The sequence below is a fragment of the Serinus canaria genome, chromosome 5 (assembly GCF_022539315.1).
Source record: "Serinus canaria isolate serCan28SL12 chromosome 5, serCan2020, whole genome shotgun sequence".
In the NCBI taxonomy this organism is placed as follows: Eukaryota; Metazoa; Chordata; class Aves; order Passeriformes; family Fringillidae; genus Serinus; species Serinus canaria.
Genome location: NC_066319.1, coordinates 10209908 through 10227120, shown reverse-complemented (window position 1 = coordinate 10227120; position 17213 = coordinate 10209908). Strand labels below are relative to the sequence as shown.

The 17213-nt window shown below is 45.4% G+C and overlaps 1 protein-coding gene across 3 annotated transcripts; it reads right to left on the bottom strand.

Annotated features, from left to right (window-relative positions):
- Positions 1 to 3631: 3631 nt before the first annotated feature.
- On the bottom strand, positions 3632 to 11543 carry GATD1 (glutamine amidotransferase class 1 domain containing 1). Of its 3 annotated transcripts, none has more exons than XM_030240150.2 (8): positions 11125 to 11540; positions 9582 to 9658; positions 9087 to 9192; positions 8451 to 8558; positions 7582 to 7676; positions 6328 to 6421; positions 5464 to 5575; positions 3632 to 4933 (listed from the first exon to the last, which is right to left on the bottom strand). In XM_030240150.2, exons 1-8 carry the CDS (start codon positions 11180 to 11182, stop codon positions 4924 to 4926), a joined length of 660 nt encoding a protein of 219 aa, XP_030096010.1. In that variant the 5' UTR covers positions 11183 to 11540; the 3' UTR covers positions 3632 to 4923. The 3 variants fall into 3 exon arrangements, with proteins under 3 accessions (XP_030096010.1, XP_030096011.1, XP_030096012.1); XM_030240151.2 differs by having other exon boundaries at positions 3632 to 4930; positions 11125 to 11538; XM_030240152.2 differs by lacking the exon at positions 8451 to 8558 and having other exon boundaries at positions 11125 to 11543.
- Positions 11544 to 17213: the final 5670 nt, after the last annotated feature.

The window sequence follows — 17213 nt, the reverse complement described above, 5'->3', positions numbered from 1 at the left end:
CCTGCCCTGGGAATAGTGCCAGTCTGCCAGAGGGAGCTGAAGTCCCCAGGGCACTCATCCAGCTCTATCCTACATATGTTGGCAAGGGGGGAAGCAGACCAGGCAGAAATCAGACTGTCCAAAGGGAGGTGACCTTTTTTCCTGTCAAAGTCAAGCCAGCACTAAAAGCTTGACCCCGCCCCTCCCTACAGCCATCGGACCCCCCACTGCACATCCCTTCTCAATTTAACTAATTTTGCATTTTTCAGTTTTACTAAACTGAGAATTCCAAGAGAGGTTCCTAGAATTGTTTGGGTTGGAAGGGGACCCTGAAGACCATCTCATTCCATCCCCTGCCTTGAGAAGGCTGCTGTGCTCTAACACACAGCACCCACCAGGGCAGGGCAGGGATTCGGGCACACAGCATTTGGGGACTTGGTGCTACCAAACTGGCTGGTCAGAGGCTTGAAGTCTCTGGAATAAATGGCCCTTCTTCCCCCTGAGTGAGGCAAGAACCTTCATGCATGGAATCTGTTCCCTCACATAGCTGAGACACAACTGGGTCAGTACCACCGTGGAGCTCAAATGAAGCTGAAGCATTGCAGAAGGTGCTCAAGAGAGAATGAAATACTGAAAGGGGAAAAAGAAAAGGAGGTAGGAAAAGGTGTCTGAGTAAGAGTGAAGTCTTTCTCCACTTACCAACAGATGCCTCTCAAGAGCTGAGGAGGCAAGAGGGGTCACGGGGTCAGTCACGGGATCCCTTCCTTCCTGTGGTGGCAGCTGGTGTTTCCTCCTCAGCACTGGGGTTCTTTCTGCAGCACAGATGGATGTTGAGAGGGGTCTGACATCCGTGGCTAAACCACAAAGTCCACATCCTTTCTGAAAAAAAAACCAAGCACCACATAAACCTTCAGCTTGTACAGCTCTTTAGTCAGTCACACAAAGTGTGTTCACTCCTTAACTCTTCCTCAACTTCCCCTTTCTTCAGCAGATGGAGGGATCTCTCCCAGGGCCCTGTCTGTGCCATGCTTACAAACTCCTTCTGGGATTTCCCAGATTCCCATACCTCCTCAGATTAAGAAATCAGGAGATGTCTCTTGTCTCCCAGGAAGGTCTGCGGCTCTCACAGTCACAAGGACAGGACTCAGGAATTAGGGGCAGATATAACATGTATGTCTGGAGAAATCCTAAAGAATCAGTAGATAAACTTTAAAGCATTGATTTTAAAATGACAGCACCTTTCCCAGCCTTTCCTTGTGGTGGCTGCTCTCTGATTCCAACATCCAGCTCTGTGCAAACACACAAAGCTTGGAGGGGGGGTTGGAAAAGCTTTTCCTTCCTTCTCCAGCCGTGCCTTGCATCCCATCACACACTGTGCTAAGGGAGACACACTGCTGCTCCCAGCACCTCCTCCATTCTTGACACAGGGTAGAGGAAAGCAGAGCTGTTGGAAGAACAGACACAATAAGTGCATCCATTTATATTCATCTTCTCAACATGGAATTTAATTTTATATTAGTCTTTAGATTCACTGGTTATGTCTATCCAATACAACCATCACAAGCCAGTATGGATGGCACCAAATCCAGACAGCTCCATTTGAAATTTTCAAGTAAATCAGGACCAAAGAGCCACTTCCATCTCTTCTGGCCCTTGTTTGAATGCACACAAGATAAACAAAGCAGCAGATTCCATTAAAAAAAAGAAGTTGTTTTTTTTTTTTTTACAAGATTATACTGTAGAAGCTCCAAGGAAAGAATCTTAATTAAATATGTTAATACACAAATTGAATGCTGGTATGACCAGCAACCACCAGCTGCAGAGAGGGCCAGAGCTCAAATATCTTGTCAGGATCCTCAAAAACACAAAAATTGAGATCATACCCACAGGCAGGCCCTTGGGGCTCTGTTTTCCAGAGTTAAGCATTTTCCCAACTGCTGCACCAGCACCCCTCTTCCCAGCTCAGGTGTAAAGGCTCCCATACCTCAGGGATGGTGGGCTGTCCTCTTTTTGGTGAAGAAATCCTTTGTGGGGTGCAGGACAGCAGTACTCCTTTACTGCTGTGAGCCAACATCCAAGAAAACTCCTCATCCCCTTGGATTCATTCTGCTCCACGTGCTGCAGGGGCACTCTGATGCTTCTAGCAGGCACCTCCGTATCTGCCTGTAAAAACATCACAGGAAAACAGAAGATGTGGTGCCAGCTATTAAGCCCAGAGAAGAGGTAACACTGTCAGTCCCAAAAAAGTAAATCAGCAAAACCCTAAAAAATTAAACCAAACCCCCACCCAAATAAATAAAACAACAGAACCCACCAGCTGGATGTTACCAGGAACAGATTTCCAAGGAAACAAGCCTGCCTGGTAACACTCCTAGGACCAAAGCACCCCGCACTGCACAACACAATGCTGAAACAATAAAGGTTTGTGTGGGATGAAAATCTCTCAAGTTTGAAGGTTTTCAATTCTTTGGGAAACAAAGAAGAGAGATAAAAACCCCTCAGTATAAACCCCACTGCTTGGATGCCTGGGATGGGATTGTTCACAGGGCTCCTCAGCTGGACAAGGCACAAAGTACAGAAGATACAAACTGAGGTACCTAAATTACTCCCACAGGAAGATTAAAATGCAAGAACTATCCAAAAATCCTTGCTCTTTGTGTAATGCCACCTCATGATTTTAGTTGATGTAAATACCTTTTAGGTAAAAGAAAAGAAAATACCAAATAAACTATCAAGTTTTACATTTGTAGAATAAAATTAACATGGAAAATGAACAGAATAAAACTTTCCTGAAAATACCTGGATGACATTCAACAACTTTGTGTTTCTTATGTTCATTTGTCCTTCCTTGCCCCCAGTTTTCTTTGAACATTTTTTTCCAATCCCTGGCTAAAATTGGTCATACTGTACAAGAACTTAAGAGCTGTCATCACTAATGGCCTCAAGTTGTGCCAGAGGAAGTTTAGGTTGGAAATTAGGGAAAATTTCTTCATGGAAAGGGACATCAAGCAGTGGAACAGGCTGCCCAGTCACCACCCCTGGAAGGGTTCAGAAAACACATGGATGTGATACCTGAGGTTGAGTGGTGAACATGGTGGTAAGTACTGCATGGATGCTTGGGCTTGATCTTGAAAGCTCTTTTCCAACCTAAGTTCCATGATTCTGTGACTCAGGTGGCTTCCAGTTTGCCAGCGTGCCTTGTGAAGGTGACACAATCCAGCCCACCACATCCAGAGCCACCTCACACAGCTGCTGGCCCACACCTGCACACATCACCTCTCCAGCCACTTGCTGCCTGACCACACCTTTCTCCCCCAATTTTCCCAAGAGCAACGTTATGGCTGAGGAGATAAAAGTGGATGTGTGATGGGAAAGAGTGAAAATACACACAGGAACTCATCTTTTTTCTGCTCTCATATGGGAGGAAAAAGAAATCACCATCAAGTCCCCAGGCAGTGTGCTTTGTCCAACTTCCTGACAGAGGCACAAGCAGAGCAATTCCAGCAGGTCCTGGATGCCACAAAATAAGGAAAAATTGTACAACAGGGGACTGAAGAAAGCATGGAGAGGTCTGAATGCTGTTTGCTCACCTAGCAGCAGATGAATGAGCCTGGACAGAACCTCATTTAAGGAATAAAAACAGGACACAGGATAGACACCAATGTTCTATTTTTACAGGTAAGCAGAGAAAAGATGTAGCAATTTTGGCAAAATCCCATGGAAACAAAGACCCTAAGGAAATACAGTCTCCCACTTCACAAAGAAGATGTGGCTTTCCAGGCTGAAAGTATTTCCTGAGGCTGCCAACATCAAATCCCCATGATGGCTTGTCAGGAATGAAGATTTAAATTATCAAAGCTAATTGATAATTTAATATCTATCAAAGCACAATTTTAACTTCAAATTCTAGTTTTCACTTCCATCAATGCCAAAGTTCTGTAAGCTGGGCTCCAGAATGCAACAGCAGAAGACCCAGCAAAACCCACAGCAGTCTGTCTTTTCAAATCACACTGAATTCTTGAGACAGAGCTAAAAAAAAATTGATTTACACAGAAAAGAGAAAATTTCCCTACTTGATGATTTGTTAGAACCAAAATATTGTAATATCCTGGTAAGAAAACAAAAATGCAGCCCCATTTCTTCTGGGCACTGGATAAATGCTGCCCACAATTCCAAGAGGGAAGGAAAATCAATTATCTGAAAGTTAATTTCTCTACTTTCCAATAATTTTATAAGTTTGAGCCTGCAACAATTTTAAAAAATATCAGTCTGGTTATTCCTTTCCATGCTCAGCTTCATGCCACACCTGCAGCTCAGAAGGAAGGAGGAGTCCAGACTCCACCCTCCAGCTGGGTCCTCAGGTGGGACCCACATTAGCCACCTGCATTTTTCAGTGCCCTAGTCCACAAAATTCCAGCAAGAGACAGCAGCAGTGTACTCCCAGAGAGGAGTATTTCCAAGAGAACAAAACCCACAATATAAGCAGCACAAAAGAGAACAAATAAACAATTGTAGGACCACGTTAAAAAAAAGGCTGAGCAAACTTTCTGAACACAATTCCAGCGATGTGAACAGGAAGAAAACAAGGGCATGCTGTGCACCAGCACAATGCCAACCCAGAGCAAGGGCTTCAGCTTCAGCAATTTGTATTCACAGCACCAACTTTTGGGGGGTTTTGAGAAGACAGTTCCCCACATCTGTAAACTGAGGGTCTAGAGATGCAGTGAAAAAATGGAGAAGCAAAAATATAAGGGGGTGTCCCAGCTGCTTCTGACAACCTTCATTCATTCCATCCACACAGAACCTGACACTGCCACTTCACTGCCACAGTCACTTCAGAGTCCAGGACAGGGGTTCAGAGGGGTGCTTTATCCAGGTCACAGCCATGGAAATCCTCGGCCTGCTGGCTCCTCATCCATCCTCTTTGCAAACAGACCTTCCCCTTCATTTCCTGCTGAAGGAAACACACCCAGACATGACAGGACCTGTTAGTGCACACAGGACAGGACTGGTACCACACACTCACCTGAGCAAAAGAAGAGGTTTGTGGTTATTCATATGGGCTCTTCTATCTGACAAGATGACACTCAAACAAGCCAAACCATTTCCAAAGAAGTTAAATACATTCATTCCCAGAATCCTAAATCAGAGCTGACTCAAAGCCAGCCTGCCAAAGCTCAAGAAACAAGAGATGTTTCCCTGAACAGAAATGTTTAGAGAAGCTATTCAGCATTCTACTTTGCCAGTTCCACTACAGCTGTGCATTTCCCCACACATTTTCATCTTTTTCTTTTCAATAATCAAATGCTCTTTGCCAAAAGACACAACTGCCTGGCTGGCTCAATCAAACAGAAGTGACACACACTTCAGCAGAAAACCAAGGGGAAAAACCCCTTCTGAGAGACAGTATTCCTGAAACAAAACAACAACAAAAAAAAGCTCACCACTGGCTCTTCCCAGTTCTTAAGCCCCATCTTGCCTCACCTGACATTGCAAAGAATCAGAAGGTTCTGGACAGCAGGAAGGGTGGAATTCTCATTCTGTCCTGTCACCAGGTGCCTATCCAGCACCACATGGACAGCATCCGGGCTGCTGGCTGTACACAGGAGGAAAAACACAGGGACTGTGTCAGAGGACACGAGCTCAGGGCCAGGATCACACCCCTGATAAACCCAAGACAACACATAACTATTATGGCCAGACAGATTTGCTGGGTGCTGATCTATTACTTCAGTAGAGAGGGGCAGTCTCAATCCCCTCATCCTGAAAAAATTTCCCTAGGAAATCCTTTTCTGAAAGGACAGGACTGGGCCCTTGATTCAGTTAACAGCAGGTGGGTAAAGAACACACATCAGGAGATTTTCATAATGAAAAACTCAAAGTATGTATTTGAAAGCTACAATTACCTCACAATACAACACAAACTCATCTTATGCCAGACACGACCTGTGATCACCACGCTACAAAAATTAAATACTCATTTTCTGGCCAATTACAACACCCCAGAGCTCAGATCTACCAGCAACTGCTCAGCACCCCAAACAGAATTTTAAAGTTTCCTCATTCCAAACAGACTCCCAGACTGGTTTGGGTTTGAAGAGATCCTAAAGTTCATCCAGTCCCATCCCCCTGCCTCAGGCAGGGACACCTCCCACTATCCAATGTTGCTCCAAGCCCTGTCCAAGCTGGCCTTGCAAATGAGTAGTGACATACTGGTAAATGAGGCAATGGGAATGCCAGATGAGAGATCCTGCCAGAATCCTGCTCAGCTGGACACAACCAGCACACAAACACTCATTTCCCGAGGGAGACACAAAGTGCCCATCCCAGACACCAGGCATGACCCACCACTGAATGTAGCTCCAGAATCCTTCACGAAATCCTCCACAATAATGGACAAACTGGCAAAATTTGGCTGCCTCACCAGCTCGTACACAGAGGGCTGAAATAGATCAAAAGGAAATTAGTTTGGCTGGCTTTTTTACAGAAAAAGCCAAGCAAAACAAGCACATATTTCCCTGAAATTTATACTTCTGTTCCCTCTACTATTCACCCAGCAAAATTATCACAAGCAGCTTTGATGGATTTTGTGCAGGGAGCAAACTGGAAACTCTTAAGTGAGTTAAGTAAAGAGGAAACAACACCACCAAACAATTTCTGCAGGTGTGATTAACTTCAAGAAGGCACAGACCTGTCTGTCCATGGCACACAAATATTTGGACACAGATGCTGTGCCACCTGCAGAGTCCAAAACCAGTAATCCATGTTGGAATGAATATGGGAAACAGCTTACAGACAGAAAATTTAGGAGCACTTAGAATTTTAATACACAAAAGGAAGGAATTTAATTTTATGGTTTCCACAGCAACCATAGCTAGGCCACAACATGATTTAAATTATTTCATCATGGACTGTAACAACCCACAGAGAGTCATAAATAATCCTTAACTCAAATAGAAGCACATGAGAGCACTAATAGCTTTTGTGAGTTACAAAATCCTTATTTCTTAACTTTCCATGTAAATTTTCCGCACTAGAAAGCTGTACAGAGTGAAGCTGTTGCATCACTCTGACACTATAAAATGGGCTGTGAGGTCAGAGCACATAAAATAAAGTATCAGCAGTAACTGGCTACTTTAATTGCAAGCTAGTTTGTACAAACAGCCTTTTTTCCTAAAACAACTTCTAACTTTTTTCCTGAGACTGCCTCTACCTTTTAAAAAGAAACAGTATTTTGAGAAATATAACTTATCCCCAGCATTCATTAAACAAACAAAAATTTTTTATAAGTTCTAAACAACAAATGCAAAGAGCTGCAGCAGGAATTTCCAGCTCCTTTTTTTTTTTCTTTGCTTCAGTTTAAAGTTTACTGAACAGTCAGAGGAAAAGCATTCCCCACATGCCACTTAAGTGGGACAAACCCTTCATGCACTCAGTGCTGGGCCCCTTGTCAAAGACAACTCTGCACATCTTGCACAAGCCAAGGGTACCAAACTGATAGTTCATATTTACAGGAAGTTCCTGGGTGAGACCAAAACCACCAGAAATCACCCAGCAAAAAAAGCCCCCAAACAGCAAAAACAAGGTAAAAGCTTAGCTTACCCCTGTCAGGCTGTACCCCTGGAAAACCCAGGATTTATCCTCATTGGTGGCACAACACAAAGCTGCCACTCCCTGTCCCACAGCACAGATAGGCTCTAGAAAAGAATTAAAGCACATTTGTGAGCATCTCCAAATACTGAAAACACAGGGGTGTGTGTGTGTGTGTGTATGTGGTGAGCCTCCTGCTGCCCTCCTGCAGTGAAGTTACACTGCACTGATCATGCTCCTTTAGCTTGTAGGGGCTTTCCTGCACACTGCAGGAGCAATTATTGTCTAGCATAAGTATTTTATTACTATTACAGTAAGAGGAAGAACAAGAATTGCAGATTTTAACTCCAAGTCCAGAGACAGCTCCACAAATGCTCAAATGTGGAGCACACCTCAAGTCTTGATTAACTGCAGCCTTAATGATGATCCTGGGACATTCCACCCTTGGCTCTGAGCCTTGAATGCTGCTGATTTGGACAGAGCTGTTTCTGTACCACTGTAAGGCAGCAAATCCTTCTTCTGAGACAAGATACTGGCATTGCTCCCTAAGATACTTTAAGACCTCTTTTTTCTTTTCAAGGCTCCCTTTTTCCTATTTAAGACACGTTAGGACACTTTTTTTTTTCCTTTTAGGACTCCCTTTCTCCTTTTTAAGACATTTTAGGACACTTTTTTTTTTTTTTTTCCTTTTAAGTCTCCCTTTCCTTTTTTAAAGGCCCATTAAGATATTTGTTTCCCCCCTTGACATCTCCCTTTTCCTTCCCAGTTTGGAATGCTCCTCAGCCATGCAAACACTCTGAAGTCTCTGGAAGGCAGCCATCCTGCAGAGGCAGCACAGGAGCCCTGTCTCATTTACCCAACCCCCGAGGACGTTCACCTACTGCTCTCAGTGCTGAAGTGCTGCAGGATCTTGGCCAGGTACCCACTGTTGGCCAGGTCAGTCACAGCCCCGGGGCAATTTGGGATCAGCAGGGCGTGGTACCGAGCCCCTGGGCAGGAAAGCAGGAACAGGTTGTAGGACAGGTAAAAAACCCAAAAAGCCTGACCATAAATCCACTGCACGTTTGGGGAAAAAAGGACAAACCCACATTAATCAGTTAAAAATTACCTAAAGAAACAAATAAAGCTACACAGAAGAGAGAAAAAGGTCCTTCTTAGGACAAGGGACATACATTTTTAATGAGCCCCGATGACTCAAGCAAAACTTACAACTGTTCTGTCTGCTGGCTCCTACTCCAGCAAAATATTTATTTTTAACAAGCAACAATGTATTGTGTGCTTATATACAGTACAGACATTATTTGTATATATTATATATACATTAACAGAGAACGACCATTCCAAAATAAGTAACAAAATTGCAAAGCAGTTGCTAGGACTTCCTCTTAAATAAAGAGTAAACCAACAACTGCAGCTCTTGAAACACAACTTTCCTGCCTTTTCTGGGTCATTCTTCCCTAAAATCCTGTCCCTAAGCAGGCCCTGTCTCCCAGACAGGCACGTGGTGACACCCTTACCATCAATGGACTCCAGCTTGGCGGGGCTGGCGTAGGATTTCATGCGGAAGTCCTGGATCCAGCGCGTGTTGCCCTCGTTCACATCCACAAAGTCAATGGGCTTCCCCTGGGGACAACATGGTTCACACACCTGGTCAGCATCACTGCACAAGCATCCAGGACACTTCTGAAGGATGGCCACGTGGGATTTTGAGATGCTTTCAGCTCTCCAAAAACTGAAGTTTTCCATTTTCCCCACTGAATTAGTGCTAATGGTTTTCCCTCCACTCTTTGTGGGAAAAGATACTGGACAGAGAAGTCCAAATCCATGCTATAGAAAGGCTGTGGTCACTTTGGTATTAAAAAAACAGAATTAAACAGGTCCCTTAATGCCTACAGCCAATAAAGCACCCCTCAATAAATTTATATTATATTAATTACATTATTTTTTACATTCCAACTGAGATATCAATTGGTTTCAGGCTGAAATCACAGGATTTGTCCATTTTCACTCACCCCAGGTGTTGCCACTTGCAGGTTGAAGGCAGAGCTGGCCAGAGTAAAGCAGTGAAGGAAGGATTGGGCTGAAACACCTGGAAAACAGATTCCAACACCTTTAGGGAGACAACAGTGATAGTTTAATGCAGGCCACGCTTTATCCAGTGTGAAAAACACCAATCACTTGTTTTTAATTTTTTAAAAGTTTAATTATAATAAAATGGTTATAAAAATAGTAATACAATTAGAGTAATAATAATTTGGACAATTTGAATTAGGACAATATGAGAAAATAGAAACAAAGAGTTAGGGACATCCAGGTACCTTTTTCTGGGTAGCATAAGCCTGAAAAAGGACCCAGGTTAACAGGGATTAACCCTTAAAAGCAATAACCTGTTGCATATTCATACACCTCATACATTATGCATAAATTGAATATTCATACAGCTCATACATAATGCATAAATTCCATTCAAACAAAGGATTTGGTCTGGTCATCATCAACTTCTTCCTCCTAATCCTAAGGCGCCTTAGATCTTTAGCTAGGCAGGAAGAACTCAGCTTCTTCTGATAAGAGAACAATAAATTTCTTTTCTCTGAAAAACTGAGGTGTCCTGTGGCTGCTATCTGGTGCGAGTGCCTCATTCCTTCCTTAAAAAAAAAATCTCACTTACATCGTTCTTATTTTAACTACAAAAGTTACTTCTTAACTACAAAATTACATTTATCATATTATTAAAATGTTAATACAGCATTACTAATCAATACAACAAAATACATATAGTAAATATCTGCATAGAGCCATATAATATGCACTTTTCACATCCAGCAAAGTACACAAGCTTGGGTGTTTGCTCATCTTGAAAGCTCTAAATAAATTCAGATGATTGTTAAGATTTAATGATTTTAAGACATCAGAAATGTACAGCCTTCATTACAGGAACAGAATCCTGAATGATTTGGGCGGGGAGGGACCCTAAAGCCCACCTAGTACCCCTGCCATGGGCAAGGACACCTTGCAGCGTCCCAGGTTCCTCTAAGCCCTATCCAAACTGGCCTTGCACACTTCCAGGAATGGGGCAGCCACAGTTTCCCAGGGCAATCCGCACCAGGGCCTCAGCACACTCACAGATAAAGATTCCTTCCCCAAAAACCAATCTGAGCCGACCCTCCTTCCCCTCAAAACCACTGAAGCCGCACGCAGAGGAGCCGGCCAGCACAGCTGCGCATGGCGGCCACACCTGCAGCGCAGATGTGCGCGTACGGAGAAGCAGCACAGCTGTGCAGGGAGGGCACACGTGCGGCTGCACAGCCCGGCTGCAGCGTCACCCACACGGGACACCACAGGGCAAGGGCCGAGGGCTGGGCACACGCGGGACACGCCGCGACCGCGCCGCACCGGGGACAGCCCCGCACCGGGGACAGCCCCGCACCGCCCCGCCCCGCTCGGCCCCGCCCCGCCCGCCGCGGCGCTGGGAAGGGACGGGGAGCGCGGGACACCCGCAGATGCCGGAGCGGCGGCTCCCCGCGAACCGGCGGGGCCCCCCCGAGAGCGTCTCACCCGCGGTGGCGGCGCTGGCGACGATGAGGCAGGAGGGCTTGGCCAGCCGCTCCGACATGGCGGGGCCGGGGCCTGAGGGCAGCGGCGGAGCCTCGTGCGGCCGCGCGTGCGCAGTGCGGGGAGCGCGGAGGGGCGGGGAAAGCGCGCGAAATCCCGAGGGAGGCGGGAAAGCGCGGGAAGCGCCGAGGGGGCGCTGCCGCCGGCGGGAGCTTTGGAAGCCCTCGGGTGTCCCGAGAATCCCCTAGTGCCACGTCCCATCGGCAACTGTCGCTGTTTCCTTAGTTCCCCACCTCCGTAAACCTCAGTGTTCCGTTTCTGCATTTGCATCTGTCATCCCCGTGTGAATTTAATAGGTTTATCCTTTGCTGGCTGCTGGTGTGCTGCAGAGACGATGCCGTTATAAAATGAAAGGTTTAAAATAAAGACAACACAATTCGGCTATTGTCTGTATTTGTTTATTTGAAAGGGTTTAATTTCTAGCCTGGCTTCCTGAAGGACATGTAGCTTATGCCACCTTGTCCGTCTCTTCAGTCATCTGTCTGTCTCCTTTTCGCTCCAGAGCTGTGTTCCAAATCCATAGGCTGGTTAATCTGGATGTTCCTCACCGCTCCAGTTTAGATACCAGAAAATTCTTTTTTTGAAAGGAAAAAAAGCATCTCATTCACTATTCAGTTTTGCTGTTGTGTGGGATACTTCGGGATTTAGTGCCACTCCAGCAGCTTAAGACTTTTTATCACAGAGCATCACATTTATGGTCTTTTTTCTCTGCTTGTGACTCCAGTGCTTTTTAAACAAAACAAAGGACAGTGCTGTCCAGCCTCTGCTCCACCAGCCCTTCCCATCCTGCCTTCACTACCCCAGGCACGTGGAATTCCCCACAGCCTGATTGGGACCAGTGGGAGGGTCAGGCCCCCGTCCATCCCAGCCTCTGAGCTCCAGCATTCCCAGTCAGAAAACAGGAACTTATTTGATCTCCTGCTGCTGTCAAGGCAAACTAAAACTCGAGTCCCCAGCTGTGTTTCTGCAGCAAAATCCTCAGATGATTACACTTCTGCAGCTGAAGGATGCCCTTTTTCCTGACCTTGTGGAATTTACAGGGTTTTTCTGCCCAGTTCTTAAGAAATTGATTTCCAGAAGCCTTCAGAGTTCAGTGGGGACCCTGACTGGAGCTGGTGTGACACAACACCAACCCTGTGCGGTGACACGTGCTGCCAAAACCCTCCTCCCCTCCAGAGCCTGCAGGAATCCGTGCTCAGGGACCCCAGAGACATCACCCAGGGCTCATGGTTTGTTTGGGAGGTGTTCCCAGGCCATCTTAGAAACAAAACCAGAAAACCAGGAGAAATTTGGCAGGAAAAAGGCCAGAGCAAAGAGCTGGGGGTGAAAGCTGGAGACCAGCCTGTGGAATAGGGAATCTCTTGGACCAGAAATGTTTCCCCTGTGTCTCTGGGTAAATCTACGATTCAATTTTGTTCCTATCTGGGAAAAACAATAATCATCCTGCTTTCCCTGGGCAGGCTGGAGTTTATTTGGGGCAGGACCTGCCTTTTCTCACAGTTCTCAGTGGCATCACCTAGAGAACATTGGGCCTTCGGGAAACACAGAGATAGAATCCAGGAATCACAGAATGGTTTGGGTTGGAAGGGGACTTAAAGCTCACCTCGTTCCACCTCTCCCAAGTGCAGGGACACCTTCCACTATCCCAGGTTGCTCCAAGCCCCGTGAACCCTGTCCTTGGACGTGTCCAGGGATGGGACAGCCACAGCTTTCTCCAGACAACCTCCAGAGGGGGCACAGCAGGTTCCACTCGCACCCCCAGGTACACGAAGATGCTCACGGGAGGAATTATACAATCTCTCTATGGGTGTGTATATATATCTATATATAGTTTATTTCTCACAATCCTGGTAAGAGTTACAGGTGTATTTGGGAATCATTTACAGTTTCACAGCATATGGAGTGGCCATACAGCTTGTGATGTGAGTAACATACAGTGTGTAGAGAGCACACGATTCCGACCCATCCACCCACCACTCACACAATGGGTTTCCAAAGCTAATACTAGATTCAGCTACGGAGAAAGCCTGGAAAATGTCAGGGTACAGCGTTGGGTGTCGTACAACACTGTCAGTCACAATGGGACAAGCTAAACTACTTTAAATTTTCAATCTAGTATTTCTAGTCTACCTGCATTATTGCATTTATACGCTTTTTTTGTTTTCAAAGTCAAAGTAAATAGAATACTATATGGGAAAGGAAAAAATTCTTGACTATTTTAGGATTTGAGCTGCAGCCCATACAAAGTGTCCATAGAAGCATAGACAAGATTATAAATTCAACAAGGTATAAATTAGCTGGATAGCTTTGTGTGTAGGTAGGTGTCCATTTCCCTCCAGGAAATGTGTCTAGCAGCATATTGTTTCTGAGAGCAAAAAAAAACCCCAAACCTGTTGAACACAGGTAAAGATGTGTAAGTGACAAGCAGGTCTGGTTGTACAGGGAAGAAATCAAGGTGTCACTTGGAAAATTCCTATCATTTGGAAAACACACTCAGGAGCTGACTCAAAACCCACCAACATCGTTGGAAAGGTGCCTGAGGCTTCCAAAGGAACAGCAGGCATTTCAGTCTGACTTCTGAGGGCTTTAGATCAGTCCCTGGAGAAATAACAGAATCCAAACAAACCAAAACCAAAACAAAAATCCCCTGTAATCTGACCTTCAATTTCCCTTCCTCAAATTTTAGTTCCTCGACAAGCTGATAGCCAACCTGCACTGGAAAAGAGTTGGTTTCCTGGGGAGGTGAAACTGCAACTTTTAAAGGCGACAGTTGAAACAGTCCTGGGAAAAGGCACCAGGGTTATGAAGGGCTGCTCAAAACTCAGTAAAGCCAAATTATTCCCATGTTGGTTGGTTGGTTGGTTTTTAGCCAAACAAAATTTTGTGGCACCCTTGTTCTCATCAGCTTGCCCCAAAAGCTTGGCTGCTTGAAGCAGCCGTGGCAGAAGCAGGGATATGATGCAGGATGTGACTCTTGGAAAGGAGGATAAAGATTCCTCTTGTCCTGGTAGGAGCTTTGGTGCTGCAGCATCAGCACACAGACAGAAAGAACCCATGCATTCAGGCTTGGGATGCTGCACTGGGGCTGAGAAATGGAAAAGTGATGGAACTGTTTGAGAATTGCAAGCTGGGAACAACCAGAAGAGAAACGGGAACAGCCAGTCCAAAGGCTGTTTAACCCAAGTTATACTTTTCAGCAGAAAAAAAGATATTTCATTTGAAGAGCATCAAAGTGCAGAGGGCACAAGTCCCAGAGTGCTGCATACCCGGGCACACACTGTCCAGAGGAGGGAGCAGAGCTGTAGCACAAGGAAGATCCAAACTCATGAATTTGGAAAGCCAAAGGCTCTGATCTCTCACAGGATTTTGAGGCCTATTATGGTCAATTGAATGAAATGTGAATTTTAGAGGCCCAGATGTCCCACAGTTCCCTATCACCCAGTGACACCTGATCAGCTCATTGAGATGAGACAATCCTTGCACTTCCTGCACCCTCACCCCTGGCACAACAGCTGATCCTTCCAGGCCAGCAGAAGCACATGCCCTCGACTCCAAACTTCTCTTTTCCCGCTGTTTTTGGTGCTCCAGAGGGCTGAGGGAGCTCTGGCTCAGCCAGGTGCAGTGTGTGCTCACACCATGTCAGTCCCTCTCGAGCAGCCAGAACACCTCCCACCTGACTGACAGGGAAGGACAGGAAGGGACCTTCCTGGGGACTTGTCATCCATCACAAATCCGGTGGCAGACAAACTCTCAGCCTCTTGCAGACTTAGACCCTCAAAGGTGAGGGCAGGTCAAAGCTCCACACATTCCCTGCTGTGACACAGCACTGCCTGTATTTTGGGGGGACCACCTACAACCTGCCTTAGACAACCCAAAATCTGTTCCAGCATTGGGCTATGGAAAGGCCACATCTGCAGAGCTGCCCAGGAAGAAAGTAGGGAAAGAAAAGGGAATACAGTGCAGTGGCCAAAGAAGGTGGAAAGAACAAGCAATGAATCAGATCGGAAACCAATGGAACCCCGTAGTTTGTAGCAGCTGAAGATCTGGTGTGAACAGATATCCCAGGAATTAGGAATTTAAAAGGAAAGCAGGTTATAGGGCTGGACTGATGGTCTCAAAAAGAATAGGAAGAAGTCATCATAAACCCACTTTATTCAGTGGATTAAACCCCCAAGGGTTGCTGGATGGGGGCACAGGCTCCAAGGCTTTTTGGGGCTGTCAGCCAAGTGCCACTCCTAAGACCCAAATTGTGCCAACAAATCCTCAGCATCAGCAGATTTCTCCCCAAAAGAGTAAAGAACCAAATACGTCCAGTGTAAATAGCAGAAATATTCCCAATTCCAATGTCCTGCAGGGAGAATTTACTGGAATACAGAGCTGTTATGCTCCAGATCAAAGCCAATTCCTCTTTGTGGTGGGAAGTGCCCACCCTGTGCAGCAGAACTGCAGACAGCTCATGAGCATGATGTGGTGCTGCTTCCTGCCCCTAGAGACCTCTCCCAGCTTTGTGGTGAAGGGAATGACACCACAGCAAGGCCTGGGATGGGAATCAGCATTCCTGCTCCAGCATGGAGGATGGACCAGGAGGATGGAAGTGCCAGCAGGCTGCATTTGCAGTCCTTGTCATAACATGAAAAGAGAGCACAGCCCCTCCTGATGTCCTGGCAATTCCCCTGAATCATGCAAAGTTGGTTATAGAAAACTTCAGGTATTTCTCTAATCCTTTAACATTGCTCAGAGCCAGCAGGAATTCATCTGGAAAAGGCAGTTAGCAGAGGTTAATTTGCATGGCACCAGAGCTCGTCATTTTTGCCTTTTTCTGAGGAAAGAAAAAGGGGAAAGAGGATATAAAAGTTAGCATGTCCTTACCAAAGCTATTAATATAACTAAATAGTGCTTTTTCTCTCCACTTCTCTGCTCTGTTCCTTGTACCCTCTCAGAATCTTCACCAACTTGAAGCTTTCCAGGGAGATGATTGAAATTCCAAGAATTTCACCTTCCAAACATATTTTTTCATTGCCTTCCTTTTTTGGTTTACTTCTCAAAGAATCATTTTCCTCTCCAATCTTCAGCACTGTTATTTTCAAGCAATTCTAAGAATAGTTAGAAGGCCGCTGAATTCTAAACCCCAGTAGCATTTCCAGGAAAAGTAGGGAATATTTTAAGGCATAAATCATCTCTCACCAGCTCCAGGGGCTTTTTGGTTGCACTGCTGCTGTTCATACACAAATCCTGATGCCAGTATAAGCAGGGCTGCCTCAGCGAGGAGACTTCCCTTTCTCTCAGTCCAAGGAACATTTGTGTCAATTGAAAAATAAATGTGTAATTGAGATGATTTTATGATGACCTGTGATCATATCCCTGGTGCCAACAAGAACTCAAAGGGCAGAGCATGGTGAAGCCAGTGGAAAAATTCCCCTTGTTTTCAGTATTCTATGTCTCAGCCTTCAAAGTTTAGTCCATCAGAGACACAAATGGATGTTTAGTTTCTCACCCAGCCCCCTAAGAAATGCTTCAGGGCAAGTGACTGTTGAGTGCTTAAAGTGAGCCCCAGGCAAACAGGAATGCATCCTTACCCTCCCCAAAATGCTGCTGCACAATCCCCTGGCTGCCAGATTTGTTTTCATCCTGCTGCAGCACTGTTAGGAATAACAGGACTTATCTACAGGGTATTAAATCAGTAGGAAGAGGAAGCAGAAGCATAATCCATTTCATCTCTCTTAAAATAGAAGCAGTAAAAACCTTCTACTGAGTTGTCCAAGACAGCAAAATGACAACTTTATATTCAACTAAAATTTATGATTCCCTAAAAAGAGATTGAGATCGGGTGCAGTGATTCGATCGAGAGTTTTGGTGAGAAGCTGAAAGGTCTGAAACCACTTTTGCCAATATTTAATTTATCGACTTGATCAAAAGAGTAAACTAGCAATCTAGATCTCTTCAAACCCCAAGCACAGACTCTGATTAGTTTTAAGTGTTAATTCACTCTCCCCATGGAGATGTCACTGGAAGGACTTCATGCCACAAAAACC